This window comes from Mycteria americana, chromosome 6 (genome assembly GCF_035582795.1).
Source record: "Mycteria americana isolate JAX WOST 10 ecotype Jacksonville Zoo and Gardens chromosome 6, USCA_MyAme_1.0, whole genome shotgun sequence".
NCBI classification, from domain to species: Eukaryota; Metazoa; Chordata; class Aves; order Ciconiiformes; family Ciconiidae; genus Mycteria; species Mycteria americana.
Window position 1 is genome coordinate 55,611,083 of NC_134370.1, and position 21,249 is coordinate 55,632,331.

The 21,249-nt window shown below is 40.3% G+C and overlaps 1 protein-coding gene across 2 annotated transcripts in view; it reads left to right on the forward strand.

The window, feature by feature from the left end:
• Window positions 1-21,249, forward strand: part of RFX7 (regulatory factor X7) — a 51,170-nt gene that overhangs the window by 21,879 nt on the left and 8,042 nt on the right. Inside the window, exons 2-6 of one of the 2 annotated variants that reach the window (XM_075505955.1) lie at window positions 1,676-1,709; window positions 10,589-10,671; window positions 11,506-11,628; window positions 17,824-17,950; window positions 20,692-20,766. In XM_075505955.1, coding sequence (XP_075362070.1) covers window positions 1,676-1,709; window positions 10,589-10,671; window positions 11,506-11,628; window positions 17,824-17,950; window positions 20,692-20,766 — 442 coding nt within the window. The remainder of the gene's footprint in view (window positions 1-1,675; window positions 1,710-10,588; window positions 10,672-11,505; window positions 11,629-17,823; window positions 17,951-20,691; window positions 20,767-21,249) is intronic. The other variant, XM_075505956.1, reaches the window with a different exon arrangement.

Consider the following 21,249-nt stretch of genomic DNA (forward strand, 5'->3'; position numbering starts at 1 on the left):
GCTTTGTAGGAGAGGTTGTGCATGTGTAGCAGCACAGGGATTGTGAGACCCTGCTAGGGGCAGGAGGCAGTGATGGAGTCCAGGGTGAGAGAAGTGCTGCTGGAGCAGCCGTCTGTGCCAGCATGCCTTGGTCAGCTTTGGGTCAGACACAGTGGTAACTTGCAGCAGCAGGTTTTCATGCTTGGTGTCCTTTGACTTTTCTAGTAAGATGGTGGGTTTTGAACAGTGAGATGACATTCTAGTTCCTTTCTTCAGTTGCTATGGTAGATGTGAGCGTCTTCCCCAAGGCAAGGAAAAGCTCCCATTTTACTGTCCTTAGCGTTCTCTGTTCTCACAAATCCCCAACAGCTCTGCTTTACTCCCGCCTTGGTGTTCCCAAGTGTCCACCCATCTGATTGTCTTCTACACAAAGTCAGCTGAAGTGGATGTCTGCTGATGTATCTACTTCAGTGGACTTGTCATATATTCTTACCTGTTGAAATTTTTTTATTGTATTCTGTCGCTATAGCATATGCAGTTCTTGTATGGGAAGGGACATCAGTATTAGCAGCTCCTGCAGAACAGATTTTTAGACTGTCTGGTTTCAAAATAATGTGTTGTTACAAGATGCTTCTTGAGCATCTCATAAAACAGTAGATGCTGGTTCAGTAGCTTTGGTTCCTATCACCACCAGACACTAGAGCCGTTTGTTTTGCTTGTTTCTTACTTACGATTTTAGTATATCCATCAGATACCTTTCTTGGTCTTTCTTTGTATGTGGTAGCACCTGTACAAAAGTAAAATAACTGGTAATGAGATATTTTGTTGTGCTAACAGGAGATTGAATTATGTTTTACTCTACTAGGAAAAGAATCACTCCCTGAACTCTGAAAACGGTTGTTCAGTGCTTGTTCAGTAGGTGTCCAGCAGTAAAGACTATTGGTTTTTGCATGTTAAAGCTCCTGCTTCTCTTCAGAACAATGATAAAATGCCTTCAACTAATGCAGTCAGACCAAGCACGTGAAATACAGCACCCTTAAGAAACACAAAAGCTGCTTATGGGTGTGTTTATATGAAGTATAATAAGTTCCATACTGTTTGCACTCCTTGGCACATGTACTGAGGTCATTTACGGCATACTTTAATTCAGTCCCCGCCCAATGTCATCTTAATAAGCCAACTGGGAGTTAGTGAGACTAATGTGGAAAACTCCTAAGTTGCCAGTGGGATACCAATTGTCTGCTTTGTAGCAGCTCTTTGGAAAGCTAGAAATAAATGCCTTGAAGTGGTGGGATTTACTGAAGCGTGGGGAGAGGGAGGTGTTAATTGTGTTTACAGATGAACAAGTAAAATGCATCTGAATTGTGGAAGAGCTTACAATAAAAGTAGCGACATCCATCCTGGCTGCTTTGCAACTGGGGATAATAGCTCCCAGTTGCAATGATATTTCATTTTAAAAAAACACAGTTCTTGTATAAAAGCAAAACAGCAAGAATTCTAACAAACAGTTAAGTTTGGGGTGACTTTCTACAAAAAAAATAGCTGGATGAGTATTCTTCCATAGACTAGCAGGATATTTCACAGCAGGAGATTAAGCTTGTAGTACAGTGATAGAAATTCTAATTTGTAATATTTTTGTCATTGCTGTTTAGATTAATTCAAGATTTCTATTCTCTCTTTCTTCCCTCACGTCTAGCAAAACTGTACAATCTAAAGTGGACTGCATTTTGGTAAGTACAACTCCAGAATGCTTTTTAATATTTAATGAACTGTAAGACCAAAATAGATGGCTCTGGAGACTGACAGCTATTATGAAGCCTTTCCTTAGCAGTGTGTGCTGGTTTTGGCTAGGGTAGAGTTGATTTTCTTCACAGTAGCTAGTATGGGGCTATGTTTTGGATTTGTGCTGGAAACAGTGTTGATAACACAGGGATGTTTCAGTTATTGCTGAGCAGTGCTTACACAAAGTCAAGGCCTTTTCTGCTTCTCACCCCACCAGCGAGTAGACTGGGGATGTGCAAGATGTTGGGAGGGGACACAGCTGGGACAGCTGACCCCAGCTGACCAAAGGGCTATTCCATACCATATGATGTCACGCTCAGCATATAAAGCTGGGGGAAGAAGGAGAAAGGGGGGATGTTCGGAGTAATGGTGTTTGTCTTCCCAAATAACTGTTAACATGTGATGGAGCCCTGCTTTCCTGGAGATGGCTGAACACCTGCCTGCCGATGGGAAATAGTGAATGAATTCCTTGTTTTCCTTTGCTTGCATGTGTGGCTTCTGCTTTACTTACTGAACTGTCTTTGTCTCAACCCATGAGTTTTCTCACTTTTGCTCTTCCGATTCTCTACCCCATCACACCTGGGGGGAGTGAGCGAGCGGCTGTGTGGGGCTTAGTTGCTGACTGGGGTTAAACCACGACACAGGGCTTTAAGGTACTACCACTAAATGTGATCAAAATTAGTTTCCATTGCCAAAAAAATACATGATGTGGGTTTGGTGTTGGTTTTCCGTGGAAGTATTGACCTCTCATTGCCAGCAGCAAGTGGCTATGATTGCCACTTGTAGAACTGTCAGTATGGATACAGCACAGAAAGGTGACTTAACGTTTTTGTAAGCATGATTTTATTAGATGCAAGATTATGTATTGCACAGATCAGAGTATGCAAGAAGCTAATTGTGCTTTCAAGTTCCATTGCTCTTTAGGCCTTTAATGACAATGATTATTGCTTTTGTTGTTGTTTCCTTGAAGCAGTTAATTCGTGGCCGGTACTACATTTTAAAGAAAGAACTAGATTGAATTGCATGTTTGCACAAAACCTGGCAGACTAAAGTCCTGGTCTGTGAAAATCTTGCAGGTGTCATAATTATCAGATTTTTGGTTTGTTTGTTTTAAATCTTGCTGACTTCAAAAGTTGCACAGCATCTCAGGGACCTTCCCAGAAACATGCAACACTACAGGTCCTGTTAGCTCTGCTGTACTACTTAGGATAGAGAGATAATATAATTTTTTGAAGAAGGAAAGCCCTTGAAATGCATAAAAATCATCTTCCTTTGTGCATTAAAATAACAGGATCTAGACAGTGATAAGAGATTATTTCTGGGAAGCAAATATCTAGCACTAACTCAGAAAGGGGTTTTATTTGTTTTTAATAGTGAGCAGGTTGTGAGTTTCTTTAAATCAGAGTCTGAGTTCATAAATTTTAAGACTGGAAGGGACTGCTTATACTGACTTTCTACCTTGGGCATTTCATCCAGAAGTACCAGCGGGTAAGATAAAAAGATGACATAGACAACCATCTGGATACTATCAAATAGAATCTGTTCAGCTGTATGGCTGAGCTAAGTAAGAATACTCCTTAAAGTCACATTATCAAAGGCTAATTCAGATGGCACTGAATTCTCATTCCTTAAAATGTTGTCTTATTTTATTGTGGTTAGAGGTTTAAAGTAAGCTGTACTGTTGTGTTGCAAACAAACTTTGGACCCAATTTTGCCTATGCTTAAAAATTCTTGGATGCATCCAACTAAAATAGCGATGCAAAATGTCATTTTTGTCCGCTTTATTCCTCATTGACGTTTGTGGACACAAAGCAGGTGTCTTAAGAGCTTAAATTTTTTGTATGTGAGTCTTCACTGTCAAAAGGGCAAATTGCACTTGTAAAACTCTTTTAACACCAGGTTTTTCTGTGGTAAAAAATGGGAAGTGGGGTAGGTGTTCCTAAGTAGCATCAGAGAGGGAGTAAATAAGTAGGAGGTTAACCAGTCATCTGCTTAACTTGGAAATCTGTTTTAAGAAAAGGGAATTACACTAGGACTATTCTTGCATTAAATTCTGCAGATTTGTGGACCTAGGGTACTGAGGAAGGGATTATCAGTTACTATGAGCCCATTCATTTATGTAGGTCTCATCCATTGGATGGACAAGCTATTTTTCTGAGTAGTGCTCTTCGACGCAAAGCAGTCTCCATAGCTTGACTTGGAACAGAGCAGCAGTGTCGTTATGGTCTAATTTTCTGTTCCAGATGCCTCCTTGTCTGTCCTGCTGATGAGTTCAGAGGAGTCCTGTCAACAGTAGAAAGGCCACTCTAGGTTAGCAAAGGTAGATCTAATGCTGTTCAGGTAGTTTAAAAAAGAAAAAGCCAATATCAGAATAGTTTCAGGAAACAAAAATTAAGCTGAATTCTAGCAAAATGGTTTCTGCATTTTTTTTAATGCTTTTGGAAAGCTGTGAGCTGCAAGACAGAATCTGAAAGTATGTTAAACTAAAAGGCTGTGACTATATAGCTCTAGATAACTTGTTTGGAGCTTCCTTGCAGGCCTGTCCAGTTTTGTCCTGCAGAAGGTAGGTGAGCAGGTTGCCTCTTTGGTGGAATGTGTATGGGTTTGTCAGAGTGGTCCTGTGATTGGGGTACTAGCTGCCTGCAGAGAGTCCAATTCCAAGCTTATGGGCAGGTCAGAACATTTCCTTTAAGTGCACAATTCTTACCTGTTTGGTTCAGATAGAAACCTTTTCAGGGCCTTTGAATCAGTCTCATGAAGCATAAAGGGACAATGTCTGTCCCTTGTCTCCCTTCTTTCTGTAAGGAGGAGATTTGGGACTAGCTTTCAGTTATATTGGGAGGTGCCGATAATACCTTAAAGCATTTAAATTTGATCAGTTTGCTAGCAATCTCAAAAGAAAAAAATGCCACTAGAGAAAAATCGGACTACACTTGTTGCCATTTGTGTTTGGTAGCACCGGTCACAGCCGCAGTGCGCAGAGCCACACACAAATGCTCCTTAGCATGTAGACTGCCTAGTTTAACACAGGATAGCAAGAGGCAGAGAAACAGGAAGAAGAAACAGCTGTGATGGCAATAGTCTTTGTTGTGGAGGTAGCTACCAGCAGAGGACTACGGAAAACAGCTAGTATAAGGGCACTGGGACTGCAATTACTCATACAAGAGACCAAAGTTATCTGCCTTTTACTTGTTATACTGCACCACTTACATTCTGACATACTGTCAGTTTCTGGAAGATCACAAGAAAAATCATTGTATGCTGTGCAATCCAAAAAAGATAATTAGCAAGAATTGTGGTGTAAACAGCCATTAAAAATTCATTATAACATCTTTTTAACTGTAGTAAACATGTCTAGCAGTAGATTCTCTTATGACTTCACTTGTTATATTTGTTGCCACATACTAAGTGAACTTTTGAACTTGATTTTTAAAATGGTATGCTCCATATAATCACTCAGCAAGAAGGTTAAGGTTTCTTTCCTTAGTCCTCTGAAAAGAGGTCAGTGCTTGTGAGAGAGTGCTGGATTGATGGCCATGAAAACCAAAGCTGCTGATGGCTGGAGCAGTTACAGTGTGGGCAGCAGCAGTGTGTAAGATCTGTTGAAGAAATGTGCCTCGGTCCTGCTGCGGAGAAGGTGGTAGCTTGTCACTTGTCTTTTTGGCCCTACAGGAGACAGGCAGAAGCTCTACAAAACTTTGGTAGCTGTGCTTGGACACTGTCAGTACAAAGCTGCCATGTGTTTTTAGGGCTTGTCTGGAGTATTTAGCACCGGAAATATGTTCCTGCTTCTGTTCAGATAAAGCATATCAAATTTATTTATTAGCAGCTTTTTAGAATAATAAGTTCTGTTTCAAGTGTTATCTATTTTCTGTCTCAATCATATTTCCAACAAACCATCTGACCTTGAGCAAATTATTTAACCTTTGTTTCTTGTTTCTCTGTTCACAAAGTGGGGACATGATTGCTTGACTACTTTGCTATTCTTAGTCTGGTTGTTAAATAATAGATGTTTGTTCTGCTGAAGCATGACAAGTTTTAGAACCAGTCTGCCAGTAGGTGCAAGTTACGTTGCCATTGGCATAGCCTTTTTTACTTCAATTAGAGTATAGTTATCTATAAATACTCAAAATGTGGAAAGAAATACTAAGGTTGGTCCGTGCTCTCTAAAATAGTAGTCCTGCAAAAAGCTTGCAGCAGTGCCCCTGGCCTTCAGTTCCTCGTCAGCAGAACTCGAGGACAGAAATAACCTGTAATTCTGGCTTCATTGTGGAAATATGAAATAGTTCAAATTTGAATGCTGTTTTTCACTGTGTTCATTAGAGAAGTTGTGACTCTGCTAATTGTTCCTTAGTATGTTCTTCCTCTATCTTATTTAAAGTCTGGCCTGACTAAATATTTTCTTCTTTAAAACAATCCAGAAAAATCACATTCCCTGGAGTTTTCCCATGGGTAATCCCTTTTGACAACTTTAGGATGATACTTCACTACTGTTTGTGACCTGACAGTAGATCAGCAGTCAGAGAAAACCAGATAGAAAGAACCAATCCACCAAGGTCAGGAAACCTTAAACGATATTCTGTGATTCTGGAGGCTCATGTTCAAATCTCTAGGTTCTCTGGTTCAAGCAAGAACATGAATAAACTCATGTTTCCTATAACACAGATTAAGTCCTTAACCACATTCTGTGTCGAACTGATCTTTGTCTCTACGCGGCGAAAAGTTTCAGTGTCTAGTTAGTGTCTCTCAGAATGGAACCAGATGTCAAAACCTGCTATTTTCTTAAAAAAAAAAAAAAAAAAAAAACAAAAACAAAACCCACCCACAACATTTTGGCCATCCTGGTTTATTTCACAGCTGTTCATTTGCTCAATCAAAATGCCTGTTAGAATGAAAAAGGAAGTTGCTTCTGTTCCTAAGAGGTCCTTGTTCTGTGTCTTAGGCAGCAAACGGACAGATTCATTTCGAGCAGATCTATGTGGCCCCTGATAACACAAATATAAATGGATCTCTGGTTTAATTTGTTTGCTGCATATTATGTGCACTTCTTTAGTGAACTATCTATATTTGGTAACTGTCAAAACAAAAATATCAGAGATTTCGGCTCCTTTATATGTTACTGAAAGTCTTTGCTTAGCTGTGACTTGAGGTTTCTAATTCTTTGTCCTTAGTGTTTCTGTCTCAGAATATAAGATTACTCAGGTATTTTGAGTACTTGATACATTTCTTGCCTAAATTGAAGCCAAGTTGTGAAAATAAGTATGAACACTACTTGCTCCCCATCTTCACTGAATCTTCCTTTAGTTAATGTGGTTCCAATTACAGGAGATAAATACAAGGTGAAGACCAAGAGTTACAGAAGTGGTGCTTTGTGATGGCTTTACACCTCAGTCCTGCAAGCAGTTTAGCATGCTTATGCGTTTTTCTAATGCAGCTTCAAGAAATATGGTTTATAAATAGCCTTTGGAGAATTAGACAGTCCTCATCTGATTTGATAGAACCAGTCAATCAAGGTCAGGAAACTTCAAGCAAAATTTTTACTTAGATCCTTTTAAGTAGCAGAAAAGGATTCCCCAGACATTTTACATTCTGCGTTTTAGGACTACTGTAGCATAAGCTTGAATGGGCTATGCAAAGGGGAATTTGTCCAAGATGATGCCAGCAGTCTTCGTTTTGATGCTGTGACTCTTTTCCACTCTATTGACCTATTTTTTCCACCCTATTGACCTATTTGGGGGGTGGTAGTGGAGAAAATTCATAGTATTTTTTGTGTTCTTGTTTCTTTTTATTCATTTCCATATGCATCGAACTTAGTGCAAAGAAAAACTCAGGGTGAGCGAATCTTTTTCTTCTTGGTCAGTAGTCAGTAGACCAGCTGAAATGTTCCTCCACTTTCCCAAATTGTTATCTGATTGCATTAAGAAATTTGAAAGTTTTGATACTTTGAACAGTTGCAGTAACCGAGTTATCACTGAATTCACCAGACCCTTAGCACTGAGAACTGGTGGATGTCAGCTGAGTTTGAAGAAGAGATTGTACTTACCGAGGTTGTAAACCAGGTTTTGAGAGTTTTAGAAACATTCATCGAAAACAGCCTAAACAAAACATAATGTTTAACAAATTTTTCAGCTAAACAAAACATGATGTTTCCTGAAACTACTTGCATTGACTGTCACACTCCATCCCTTTGCTGCCACTTCTTCAGTTTTAAGAAGATTTTCTCTAAATAGATTCAGTCTCATCTAATAAGCTTAGGTTTATCTAATTATCACCCAGGTAGGATTACCTCTCTGAACTGCCTGTGACTCCTGGCTTCGTGTTAACTCTCCTGTTTGGAGGAGGTCCTGTCTCCCTGCGGCTTCCTCGCAGCCGTCGCTGGAAGCTGGAGGAGTTGTACAGAAAGTGCTGCCTGGGGCCAGGCGTGGAGAGGAGTGGGTTTTGAGTGAAAACAGTGAGATAACATCACTGTCCAGCTGCTTCTGCTGAGGATGTGAGAAAGCCATAATCCTCAACTGCCTCACCTCTAGGGATGCAGTTTTGCTGATGAGAGACAAGCTGGCTCGCTTGCATCCTTTGGAAAAGGCTCTGCTAACACAATCCCAGTCAATTTTTTTCTCTACACATATATCGTTGGGATTTTTTGGTTTGTTTTTTTTTAATTAGGGGGTTTGACAGATGGGGCCTGTGTAGCTGAGCCTCCACGGCTCAGGCAGGGCCCTTCCACACAGCCCCTTCCTTCAGCCAGGACACAGCAGAAGCTGCTTCAACTGCAGTGGGCGCTGAGACTACTTCAGTATTTTTTGATGAAAGGTTTAATGTTTCTTCTAAAACCTTGCCCTTTATGTTGCACTCTGGCACATTAGATTTGGAAGTGAGAGATTGTCTTCCACCTCAGTGTCAGAGTCATCCGGGGTTTTTTTGCTTTGTTTTGCCTGGGATGTGTTTGCCGCATGGATTAGCTCTTACCATGCAAGGTAATCTCACCTGAACCTGTGTCCTTTGGTGTGTTGCTTTGGCATTTGCCATTTAAAACAAAAAGCAGCTAAGTTCCTCAAAGAAGAGGAGGTCTAATAAACAAGTGCAAATTTTCTTGCAGTTGTTAAATTTCTATCTTTTCATAAATAAATGATTAATTTTCTGTAAATTCTTTCTCTGAAGAACGTTGATCTTTTCAATAATGGGTTTGTTAAAGGAAAACCCACCAGTCCAAATGCTGTGATTTATGCAGGAAAGGAAAAACAGAGAATTTGACAAAACGCACCCATTAAGAAATACCTCTCTGGATATTTGGTGGTCTGAAGCACCAGTGCTGTGTAAGCTGCTGTAGAGCCACGCAGAAATCAGTGTCAGCAAATTTCAGGAGTTTGTCAGAGGAAAAAAAAAAACCCAAATGTTGTGGTTTGCTGCAGCTTACACAGGCAACAAATCCAGTGTCTGTTACCTGGCTGCTGCTGGAAGTGTTTCTCTTGGCTCTGAGCGCGTCTGTCACATCGCTGGTGGCCCAGTTCTGTGGAGCAGTTTTGCGGTGGGTTTAGACGGCGGGGATTAGCGAGCCCCCGTGCTCTCCCAGCACCCTTGCCCAGACGGCACGTCCCGCTGGTCCTTGCCCAGAGTCTGGGGTCAGGGAGGGGACCTGTGCATTGGGCACAAAGCCAGCGGAGGGGAAGTGGGAGCTCACCTCTCTCTAGTACTGCTGTTAATTTTGTGCCAGCTGAAGCGAGGTGGATCTGGACATGCCTGGGGTGGGTAGGGAGCCCCACTTTGAGGTGAAGTTTAGGTTTTTAGTTTCCCTGCTCTCTATTCTGCTCATTGCTGAAGTAAACAGCCAGGTCTCGCTACCTGTCGGTCCCGCTCTCTTCTTTTCTATTCCTTTTGGAAAAGGTTACATTGGCAGTAAGACAGCAGTAAAGGAAAAGAGAATTAACTGTAATCCAAAACCTGTATTCTGACTTAAAAGGGGATCATGGGAGGCATTGCTCCTCATGCATTGTTTCTGCAGCATCTTCCCGAGGGAGAACCCGCTTGCTCCTTGCTGCATGGCTTTACTCCCACTGCTGCTGAGCAGGCCTGAGCACATCACCACAACTGATTTTCCTAGTATTTCTAAGTCTGCGTAGCTGGTTTCAGACGACCAAAAGCTAGTTTGTATCTAGTAATCACTGTTTGCATATACCAGGTAAAACTCCCCCTTGTGTCTGATCCTCAGCTGATACCCTCCGGAGGAGGAGTCTGGCATCACTGAGATTCATGTTAACTGAATGACTTGTCTTCAGTACCTGTTCAATAACTCTGATATCCAAAGGAAACAAAAAAATACATATGTATATAGACAGATTTTAAAATGTCTTCATTGAAGTCTGTCACACTTAACTATTAATATATAGGGAATCCCAGGATCAGGTCTGACATCCTGCATTGTTACAGCATAGCTGTTTTTTGATGCTGTGTTCTCAGATGTGCTTCATGTGTGCTCTGAGAAGATAAAGTTTTCATTTTACATGTCTGCTTACAGAAGTGATCTGTTACTGACATTTTTTCCGGATTCTGCTTTTGTTGCATGTGAATTTTGTAATAGTGACCAGTGCTTTCTAGTGTGATGGTATGCAAATAAAATGGAAAATCAGGTTTCTAGTCCCAGAGTGCTCACAGTCACATTCTTTCACATAAGTAAATATTGTCTTGTTTAAAATGATATTATTTAGGAATACACTGTCGGATGACAGTTTTTAGCTGTCAAGCTCAACTCTTATTGTTTGCTTTTTCTCCCCCTGCCTCCCCGCCCCCCCCCCCCTTTTTTTTTTTTAACCAAAATACCTTTGTTATCTAGCAAGAAGTTGAGAAGTTTACAGACCTAGAGAAACTCTACCTCTACCTTCAGCTGCCTTCGGGTCCCAACAATGGAGACAAAAGGTATGTGTGTGTGAGTGTGTAAACATGAGCAGCTAGTACTGAAAACTTACTTTACTTCTTGTGGCAGTTACCTGCTGAGGAACCATTTACATGACATGTTTAGTAGCAGAAGCAGCCTTTATTAAACATTAAGGACTCTTCGTTTCCTGAAGATTGTTTTTTTTTTAACATTTGAATCTTTAGTGCATGAATAGCTTGTAAATATAAACCTCCTAAAATGCAAGACTCATCAGAGAAAGTGTTTTGCAGCCTAAGTGTGATCATTCCTTTGCTTTTTATGTAGGAAGTGATAGTATAGCAACACAAATGTGATAGTGGGGGAAAGAAGGTACTACTGGTATTTTTGGTAACAGTTGTTTGACTAAAGGAAGGTCTAGAAAACCAACCTGTAGATCACAACATCACAAAATTAGTATATGTTCCCACTAGTATGGTTGTAGGCAGACAGGTGCCTACAGGAAGCACTCTGAGCATCTGCTGGGTAAGTTGCGTGTTTCCAGAGGGCAACTGGCAAACTGAGTGGGCACAAGCATAGAGGTGGTCGGTAAGGAACAATAAATTTAAGAGGGGAAGTAGGTGAACTCTCACCCATCACTGTCTACTTGCAGCTGTCTGTCAGTCAAGAACTGGAGTGTGGAGTCTCTTTGTTAAATTGTAGATGAAAGAGGGAGATAACTGCTGCCCGTGCCTCAAGGAATAGCTAAACATGTGAGGTACTGGCCCTTGTTGTCTCTGGTGTCTCTCCACCCGTGTAGGCAGACAATTTTTAAGTCTTGTAACTGAGGAGGAGCTATGGAGCAAAGTCTTCATTGGCACTGCTTCTTCTTTCACTAGCGATCAGATCTCCATGTCGTCCAGCCGTGCCCAGCAGATGCACGCCTTCTCATGGATACGGAACACCTTGGAAGAGCACCCTGAGACATCCCTTCCCAAGCAAGAGGTTTATGATGAATACAAGTGAGTGCTCCCAAACTGGATCCATACATACGGCTTTAGCAAGCATAGATAGTTCTGTGACACTGGCTCTACAGGTACTCCGCTGATGTACATGTACAAGTCCATACAGCAGAACAAGGCCTTATGTACTAATGTACTTGAGAACATACTAGCTACAGTGAGGCAAACTGTATTCATTATTTCTGCCACTGAAGATAAGACTGTGATGTTTAAATTGTGCATTACATACGCTGAAGGAAAGGTACAAGTATTTCTTAACAAGTAAATATCTGTATGAATATTGTTTTTGTGGACAGAGCAGCACAGGTAAAAAGCACCAGTTACTATCTTACAGTATGTTTTGGTCTGCTTGTATATACATAAATATGTGACTGCCTTAACAAGGGTGAGTGGTTGAATTGTTCTTTCTGGAACTGCAGCTATTTTGCACATAAGATCTAGCCCATCACACCTTTCATTCCAGAATAATGCATAAAGATTGGACCTTCCTGCAGCAAACCTGATTTCCACAGAGGCACAATATATCTGAATATGTATGAAACCAGTAACCAAGGCCACTGTGAGTCTGTGTTGTCAAGTCTCAAAGCTACCATGTAATGAGAAAGTGATTAGAAGCAAGGGAGAGGGAGCTGTCTGACGGAAGTTGGATTTGAATTTACAGAACATTCCCCACAGGAGGGTGGGGTGGGGAATCATCCTCAGCCCAATTGCCTGAAGACGAATAACAGATTTCTGATCTAGTATGAATATTTCCATAATCTGAATGATTACAGTAATTTGCAGCAAGCTGAGTCCCCTTCACCTCCTAAGTGCCTACAGGATTCAGCCCTTAGTAATTGTTATTGCAGGGTTGCCTTCTGTGAATACCTCCTTTTAATTAACTCTCTCTGGTCAAGTTTTTTACTCTGACTGAGCTGAAACATGATGGCATTCACTTGCCTGGGGTTGATAAACACGCACACACCTATTTCTGAAATCTCGCCATCGACTGGAGCGGTGACGCAGCCTGGAAATATAGCCAATGGCACAGACGTGCTGGGGTGGCCAATCCCCGAGCAGCAGCCGCTTGCGCAGACACAGCAACAGTGGCAGCTGCTGTGCGGGAGAGAGATGGAAGCGTTATTCTTAAATATATTTCTTATTAAATAATTTATGGCCTGCTTCAGCAACAAATCTGCTTGGCTTCCATGCTGTGCCAAGCTGCAGATGCCCGGAAAAATCATCATCTACAGATTGTGGAGTGTGAAATTTGGATGGCTTTTGTATGTGGCTGCATCAAGTATTTGTGTATTGTATTTTTTTCCTAACAAAATAAGGGTGGTAAGCAAATATTCAGGAAAATATCAAATGTTTGGAATCTCTTCTCCTTTGAAAGCATCTGTTCTGTTTTTAAAACATTCAGTTTCTTTGAATATTTTCATGAGTTATTCTTGCACACTAAAGGAAGAGTAGTCTTGGAGTTGGAGGTGGGAAACAGGCATATAAATAGATGAGAGAGTTAGTTTTGGTAAGTCATTTTTCTTTATCTAAGGGTGTTAAGACCTCTCAAAACTCACTTCTGCCATACTAACAAGTTACCATTTCTCTCCTCTATGTGCAAAGATAGATGTTGCATGAGCTCACAGTGAGCAAGCTTATGTGCTCTGCACGTGTAAATCAAAGTTACAGGGCTTCAGAAGAATCCCGCATCATAACAGCATCTCAATTCCTGCTGTAAATTTTGCTCAAAATAAATCTTGCAAAACTCCTGGGCTTCTGTGTCACCTTTCATGTATATTTTTTTTTTCTACGAAGAGGGAAAGACAGAAGCTTGCACTCCACGCAAGTCCACCATTGGCAAGTGTTGATAGCGTTTCCAGCTTCTCCACATTTCAGTAGCCTTTTCTCGCTGAGCTTATTCAACACAGTGACTTTTCTTTTTTCTCACTCTTCTATCTGTTTAGTTGTGAATTCACGTCTCTAACTGGATAAAAGTGAACGGATTCATCTCCTTTTTGAAAGGGATAAAATAAATGAAAAATGCATCATAATATAAGGCAGTAGCACTTGGGAAGGTTGAGAGCTTGCAGCTGAATTTCAGAAAGGAGGTAGATGAGAGCTAGTTCACCTCTCTTATTGATGCTGTGATGCTGCTTGCACTGACAGAATATGTTGGGCTGTAAGAAGCTGTGTTTCTGTTGGGCACACACGGTTCTTTTGCCAGCTTCTGCTGGGAGTTGTGGGGGAATACAGTCTGGAAAATACAGGAGCTCATGGGGAGCTGCCTAACATGTTATCTAGCCTGCAGAGAATAGATGCTGCTTCCCATCAAATCCTTTCAATGTTTTCTTGTCAGTCAGTTTTATTTGGGTATCTTCTCCCTATTAGTAAACACCCTTCTGGAGGCAGCCAGGTGTAAATTTAGCTGAGTTTAGAGAAATTAGGATTTCGAGTCTTAAGTGCAGTCCTGCAGTACTTATGCAGACAAAATCCCTATTTGTCCACAAAATTATTTGTTGAGCCTTCAGTAAACACTTGGGTCCTCTTATCTTGCTTCTACTACAGTGACGCAAGGAAAGGAAGTCATTCATATTTAAGTTTGGTGCCCTGAAGGTTCACTTGATATACTTTATATAGATTAGGAGGTCTTTGAGTCAGCCTGTGTCTCTTTCCTTTAGTCTGTAAATCATTAATCCTTGCTTTACTGGCTGCTGGGCCGCTTGATGCCACCTGATGTGTAGGTTTTGTGCACTAAGTGTTAAGGATGTTAACCAACAAGTTAGAAGAAGAATATTCAGAAGCTAGCACAGAAGAGGGCAGTAGGTATAGGAATACCATGTCTGTTAAACAAATAGAAGACACAAGATGCATACTAATCTTCTTTGATAGCACTTAGCCAGTGTTTTTATATAAAACTCCCAGGAAGAGGAACAGGATAGGACCTATTATGTTTTAAAGTTCAGTCCTCTGTCATAAGCAACTACCTATATATTCCTTCTAGAAGCCAATGAAACTCCATCTAAAGCAGTTGTTTCCCACCTCTGCTGCTGCTCTTAGGAGTCTGACCTGCAATTTCATTTCTCTGATGGTTTTCAGACATCTGGTTTCCATCCTACCTGATTTTTAGGACTTATTTCTGTGCCAGCATTGTTCATCAGCTTAATAAGAGCCTACTTCTTCCAAAGGTTCTTCGCTCTAACCCATTTTTAGAGACCAGTTGTTTTGCTGGATTGGATAAGCCAAGATCTTTGTGTCATTTCATACAATAGATTTTTCTACCATTTGCTATTCATAATGGTTTTTCTGCCCAGGAAGCTATGTAAGCTGGGCTACATGGCCTGACTGTCGTCATTGGCTTTTTTGGTTAATCTTTTTGTGGTTTAATTCAGGTGCACTCCCAGTGTATTTTGTCTTGAGTACATTTAATTTGAAGATCTTACCAAAAAAAAAAAAAAAAGATACTTTTTCTCCTTATCATGTAGGGGAGCTCTGTACAAAGGAACGTAAGCAACCGTGTGTCCATTGCCATTCCTGTCTCTGCGTAGACCTTCCCTCCCCCCATCTGTTTCCCACCCACCCTTCAAATAAGCAAAACAGCTCCTGGGCTCAGCAATGTGCCAAGAGTGCAAGTAGCAGAGAGAAGAGCTTCAGGGAAGAGATTCCTGGTATGTGTTGTCAAGTCAATGAGAGACCGCAGATGGACATGGAGGGTTCTTGGCCGAGCCAGGAGGAGGAGGGGCCATATGGAATGATCTGTCTGAAAACTGAAATTATGTGATAATAATAATAGCTCAGAAATCACAAGCTTGCAGGGGCTGCCAATGTGGATATGAGGGGACCATGTAACTGTGTGTTTTGCTGCTAGCAAGTAATTGTCTTGAAACAGATGTGCTAGACTTGAGGAGCTGATTTTTTTTTCCCCTTTTTATTTATTTATTTTCTCCCAGAGAGGGAATAACTTTAACTTTAAAGTTGATTGATTGGTAGGTTCCTAATCCTGTTGGTTTGCTGGGTTATTTTTTTTATTTTGTTTTGCTGACATTATTGAGGTTCAGTCAAAGATACTGCTGACTGTGGCAGAGAAATTGAGAGCCTTCCCTTGCATGCTAGTTAAGACTTACTGATGCTGATTACAGGACTTTAAGTGACAAAGACCCACCTTTTAGGAATTTTGAGAATAAAGTTAAAATCCATTGGAGCCTGACCAGATGCAAGGGAAACAAAAGGTGCACAGATTATCACACGTAAAGCAACGTCTAATTCCTCAGAGGGTGCAGTCAGGCAGGAGAAGTATTCCTTTGTGTTAACTTCAAAGGGACATATCCAGAATCCAGGTTCTGTGACTGACATGCATTGAAATGAAATATGTTGGTATATAAATTGGATAAAAACCTTCTTGATGTCCCATACAGAAACTAGACTAATGGCTGACTGTATACCAGGTTGTAGGCAGCATCTCCTGGCTTGGACAGAGTGGCCTGGTAGCTGGGGGAAGTGGGTTCACACAAGCTCTGCAGGACAATGTCAGAACCAAATAGCATAAAACTTGCTGTTTATCGTCATCAAAATCATTACATTTGTGGTGGTGCTTTCCAAGTGGAGAATACCTACGTACAGCCAAGGTAAAAGGAGCAGATACTTGCTCTGTAATAACTAGTATTTTTACAGAGAAAATAAATGCAGTGGAAGTATCTCCAGAAATACATACTATTTTTTATAGAGCTACGGTTTTCAGAGAAGACATTTTGTCTGGCCTACTTGGATGCAAATGCCATTGCTAATTGTTACTGTTTTTACTAGGTGATGCTGGGAATGAAACATCTATTTCAGGAGTGCTGCTTTTTCTTTCTTTCTTTCGTCCTTTATGAGTAGAGATTTGTTTGCATGTACATACATGATTGGAGTAGCAGGCAATGTTGTGTATGAAGTTACTATTTTTCTGCTCTCCTGCTGATGCCCACACCGGACCGTGTACAGTCACCTCTTCTTTTCAGAGGCAGGTTGTTTTTGTGTATTGCTGGTAGGACTTCTCACAGGAAAGGATGTCATTGCTATCTGGTGCTGACTCTGTGACTGTAGGAAGTCTGAATGAGAATGCTTTAATGGTATGTTTTGGGCCTTAGCATATTAACATCTGTGAAATACCACAAGACTCTTGAACAAAAGGCAATATGGCATTCATATCTTTTGTGCAGCCTTAAGCACTTGCTGTGTAAGTAAACCTTCTAGAGCAGTTCCTGGTTTTCTCCTCTGCTTTCACATGTTTGTGATTTTCCAGAACATTCACGTTTTGCAGTGAAATCAAAGATTCTTGTTCGTCTATTCAGATGTTTCAATATCTGAGGTATTTTTTAAATATCTCATATGTTGAAACATCTGAATAGATGTTGAAACAAAATTCCTTCTGCTGTTCTTGCAAACTGAAGACATAACAGTGTCCATTTTACTAGAATAAATAAACTTAGCAAAATAAGTACCTCTTGTTGCTTTATTCCCCTGTATCATCAGGTTGTATACTCAGTCGCATGAAGATCTACATTTGCAGAGGCAGTTGAAATCTCAATTTAGGACTGTTAATGAAAATAAGGATGTCTATAATTAAGCAGCTCTCATACTTCAGTAGTGGTACAGTGGTAAGAGGATTAGGTCCTCAGTACATGTTTATGTTACACTTATAAAGGTGAAGCTGTTCCCTGGGAAGGTATGCTTTATTAAATTCGGTTCTGTTAAGCTCTATAAAATTGAGGTTGTGTGGGCAAAATCTCTCTCTGGACAATGACAAATCTCTTACCAACTGCCTTTCAAATATTCCTGCAGGACTTCAGGCCTTACCACACTCAAGCTATACTTCTGGCTAGAACAATGTCTCTGCTTTTATTATGTCCTAAAATAAGTGAATTGAAACATATGCTTCAAACTAAGTTGTGGAGTAAATCTTAACTCTGGTCTAGATAATGCCACTACTTGTTATGTCTCCACATGACTTGTCTTTGAACTCAGTAGAGAGCAAGGCAAAAACTATGATATTAATAGCTCTGTGTATACATTTTTAATGCATTCAATTCGTTGTGGATAGCTTCATTAATGTTAAATGTGATTCTAAATATGGATGGGTATAAGTGTTTTCTTTTGAAAACCTTTGATGGAGTCTAGCATGCAGGCTGGCCTCTTGTATTAACTTTGATTCCATTCACGCTTTCTTTCTCTTTTTCACAGGAGCTATTGTGACAATCTTGGCTACCACCCATTAAGTGCTGCTGACTTTGGAAAGATCATGAAAAATGTCTTTCCAAATATGAAGGCCCGTCGTCTAGGCACAAGAGGCAAATCAAAATATCCTTTGCTAGAACTCTTCTCAGTAACTTCTTCTGCACTTGCCTGGAGAACATCTGTTATTATGGCTTAACTACCAGCTAAATGTAGAAGTAATGTTAAATAAAAAATGCAGATACTTTCCCAACATTCTTTAAAAATTATTAATTGCAGTAGTGTTATGTTGCAAGATATAACTTCAGAAACAAGTACTTAAATTTAGGTTCTGACACTTAGTTGTCACAGCAGCGAGGAATCAAAGAAGCTTTATCGTTTAGTGCAAAGGGAGATATTGGAATAAAGGAACTTGCCTTATATATGTGCAGTAACTAATATTTTATTGGTAGTACAGCTCAGAATTATCAGAACATTTCTTGGTTTTTTTATTATACTTGTGCACATCAGTAACTTAAAAGTTAGTTGTAAAGCCAAAGATCCTTCTTAAGCTGTGCTACAGATAGTTCATAAAACTGCCTCTCCTCAACCGTTAGTATTGCTTGAAAGAGAAGAGGGAACTGGGAAGTCGCCACAAAAGCTGACTTCAGACTTGGAAGGCATGATCCCAGGCTTGCCCTGCCATCAGAGGGGGGAGACTGCTTTCTTCACTGCATGGTGCAGACCTCCTGAGATAGGAAAGACAATTCAGAGCAAGAGCTTCCAGAATGGGGAGCGCTGTCTCTCTCTTGACTGCAGAGTCTTGTTCCCTGTGCCCAAAGCTGGAATCCACTTCCTTCCCTCCTTCCCTGTGTTAGAGAAATAGTCCATCCCAGAGGGCATGCAAAAACACTACCCTATTTAATTGTAACTTAATACAAACCTTAAAGTACTTAAAAAGCTGATGTTACCATAGTGTAACTAGACATAATTGTTACAGGCAGAACTATACACAGTTAGGTCTTGGACAGATTAGTTTAGCAATTAATAGGCAGCCACTGTGAACAATTTGGGGCAAATGCTGTGCAAAAGAGTCTGCTCATACCACTGGTGGTTCTGCTGCTTCAGTGTAGGGGCAAGAAGCTCTGCTAGGAAAGAAATGCAGTAATCAAGTCTAAAGGCTACAAGGATGTGAATTTTTCTTGGGCTTTTCTGAGACTGAGCTGTAGTTTGTCTAGTCTTTAGCATGCTGAGGTGTTCCATTAAAAAAAACCAAAAACTCTTAGTGATTTTTGAAGCAAGTAGTTTTTTCATCAGCAAGAGTTTTGTCTTTTCCAAGTTGAGAATACACCTTCCCTTGAGAATGCTTAGAAACCATCATGAAATAATGTAATGCCTGCTGCCTGCTGCATCCCCCAGGGCCGACTCTTGCTCCGTTCTGATGTGCTGGGTAGGCTCAGCCACTGCAGTAAGCAAGGGAGGGAGAGCATTAAAAGGCCAAAAGGCATCAAGGTGCTTGTAGGCTCTAATTAAAAAACACTGAAAAGAACTATCAGTAATGATATGGACTCACTGTAATACTGGCCTTTGCCAAGGTCTCACTTGAAGCGTGCACTTAAAGAGAGAATTAAATGCTAGCAGGCAACCCAGAATTATTTGTCTTCCATAGAGAAAAAAACTTTCCATGTACTAGTAAATTGAGAAGTTATATGTCAGTTAAATTATTTCATAAAATAGTGTTGGATTATCTAGCAGTGGAGTCCAAAACTTAGTAGTGATGTTCTGGATAGAGCTAGAGAAGTTTTAAGGAAGAAATCATATGATGTAACTGTAGTTTGACCCAGGGGATCTCTTTCAGTGCTATTTCCTAAGTTTCTAATTCGAAATGATTAAAATGTGACCTTATGTCACACTTACTTAATACCTAGCCTCCTTATATTTATTTTACTGTAATTATACTCCATCCAGGTTAATGCAAGCAAATGCAAACTCCATGGCTAGGAAAGAGAAATACCAACATATTTACAGAATGTGAAAAATCAGTGATCCTGAAAAGGATTTGTGTGTCACAGAGAAGAGACACTGTATGTGAACTCCCAGAGTAATGCTGTGGAGAGGAAAAAAGGCTGATTTGATTTTTAGACCTATAAACAAGTGAGTAAGAGTAATGAAGGGAGTACATTTTTGTGTGCTGATTTGATGAGATCAATGTAAGAACAAATCTGGGTATTTGTGTCCCATTTTTTTACAGAAGAAGAATTATCACGGGTGGGGAGAGAGCCACAAAAGTGGCTTTCTTAGGAAGAATCCTTAGGAAGGAATCTTAGGAAGAAATGTCCTCATCAGTCACTTTATCTTGTCATGGGGAACTTCTTCAGTTTGTGGAAGTCCCTTAGGAGAAGGAAATGTCAGGAAATTTAGCAAAGAGAGGCAAAAAAGAAGAACTTATAATAAACTAAAACCAAAATTTGGGAACACATTTTTTAATAGCGATTAACTTTTGAAAATGCATTCTCCATCTCATTTTAGGCCTGGTTTAGGAAGGGAGTTTAGTCCAAATTTATGTTAATGATTTAAATATTGAGTAGCTAATTGGAACTACTTGGCATGGTTTAGTGGTTCTTCCAAGTCATCAAATGAAATTCATCGTGCCCAGCATCACTTGCTCCTCTGCGTAGATGGAGAAGTCCAACGACCTGCCCAAGAACACAGCCATTTATAGGCTCTTGATTATGGCTGACTATGAGACTATGTTAATGACAGTAATTCTTCGATCTGTTGTTGAGTTTGCTTATAAAGCTTATAAGCGGTATCAGAGGAATTACTGCCCTTCCCTCCTATCCCCCAACTAACAAGCCGAGACGATTTAGACCTTAATTCTTGTTCACATATTGCTACAGTGGACTGAGGAAGAAGGCTTTTGTGCATATGCCAACACTGCCCAACCTTGACTTTCATAAAACTGGAGATGGGGTATGATATATACTTGCTTATTTATATATATATTTCTGCAAATTAACATTTATTATGTTGTTTTTCTGTCTGAAGTTTTCATAACAAAGTGAAGAGCTGTGTAGTTTTTAAGATTTTTCTTTACGATACTTACATTCTGAATCATTGTTTGATGTTTTTCTATAAAGCTCAGAATGAATTGCAGTGCTATTAAAAAAACTAATTTAGGAGGTGAAGCAGACTTTCACAGTGTTGCCACCCACAAGCTATGTCTTTTTAACTCTGATTCTGTTTTGGTTTTACTGTATATTTTTTTTTTTTTAAAAAGTCAGTGATAGGGAAGAGGGACCACAGTGAAAGAAGCAGTTCCTGGATAACATTGGCTGCTGAGTTGACAAGACTCAGGATGCAGGGACCATCAGTTGGTGGTGGTCCAGATATTAGGATTCTTTCTGTGATTTTCTTCCAGAAATGTCAGCTCCATGTAATGCCTTTGGAGACAAC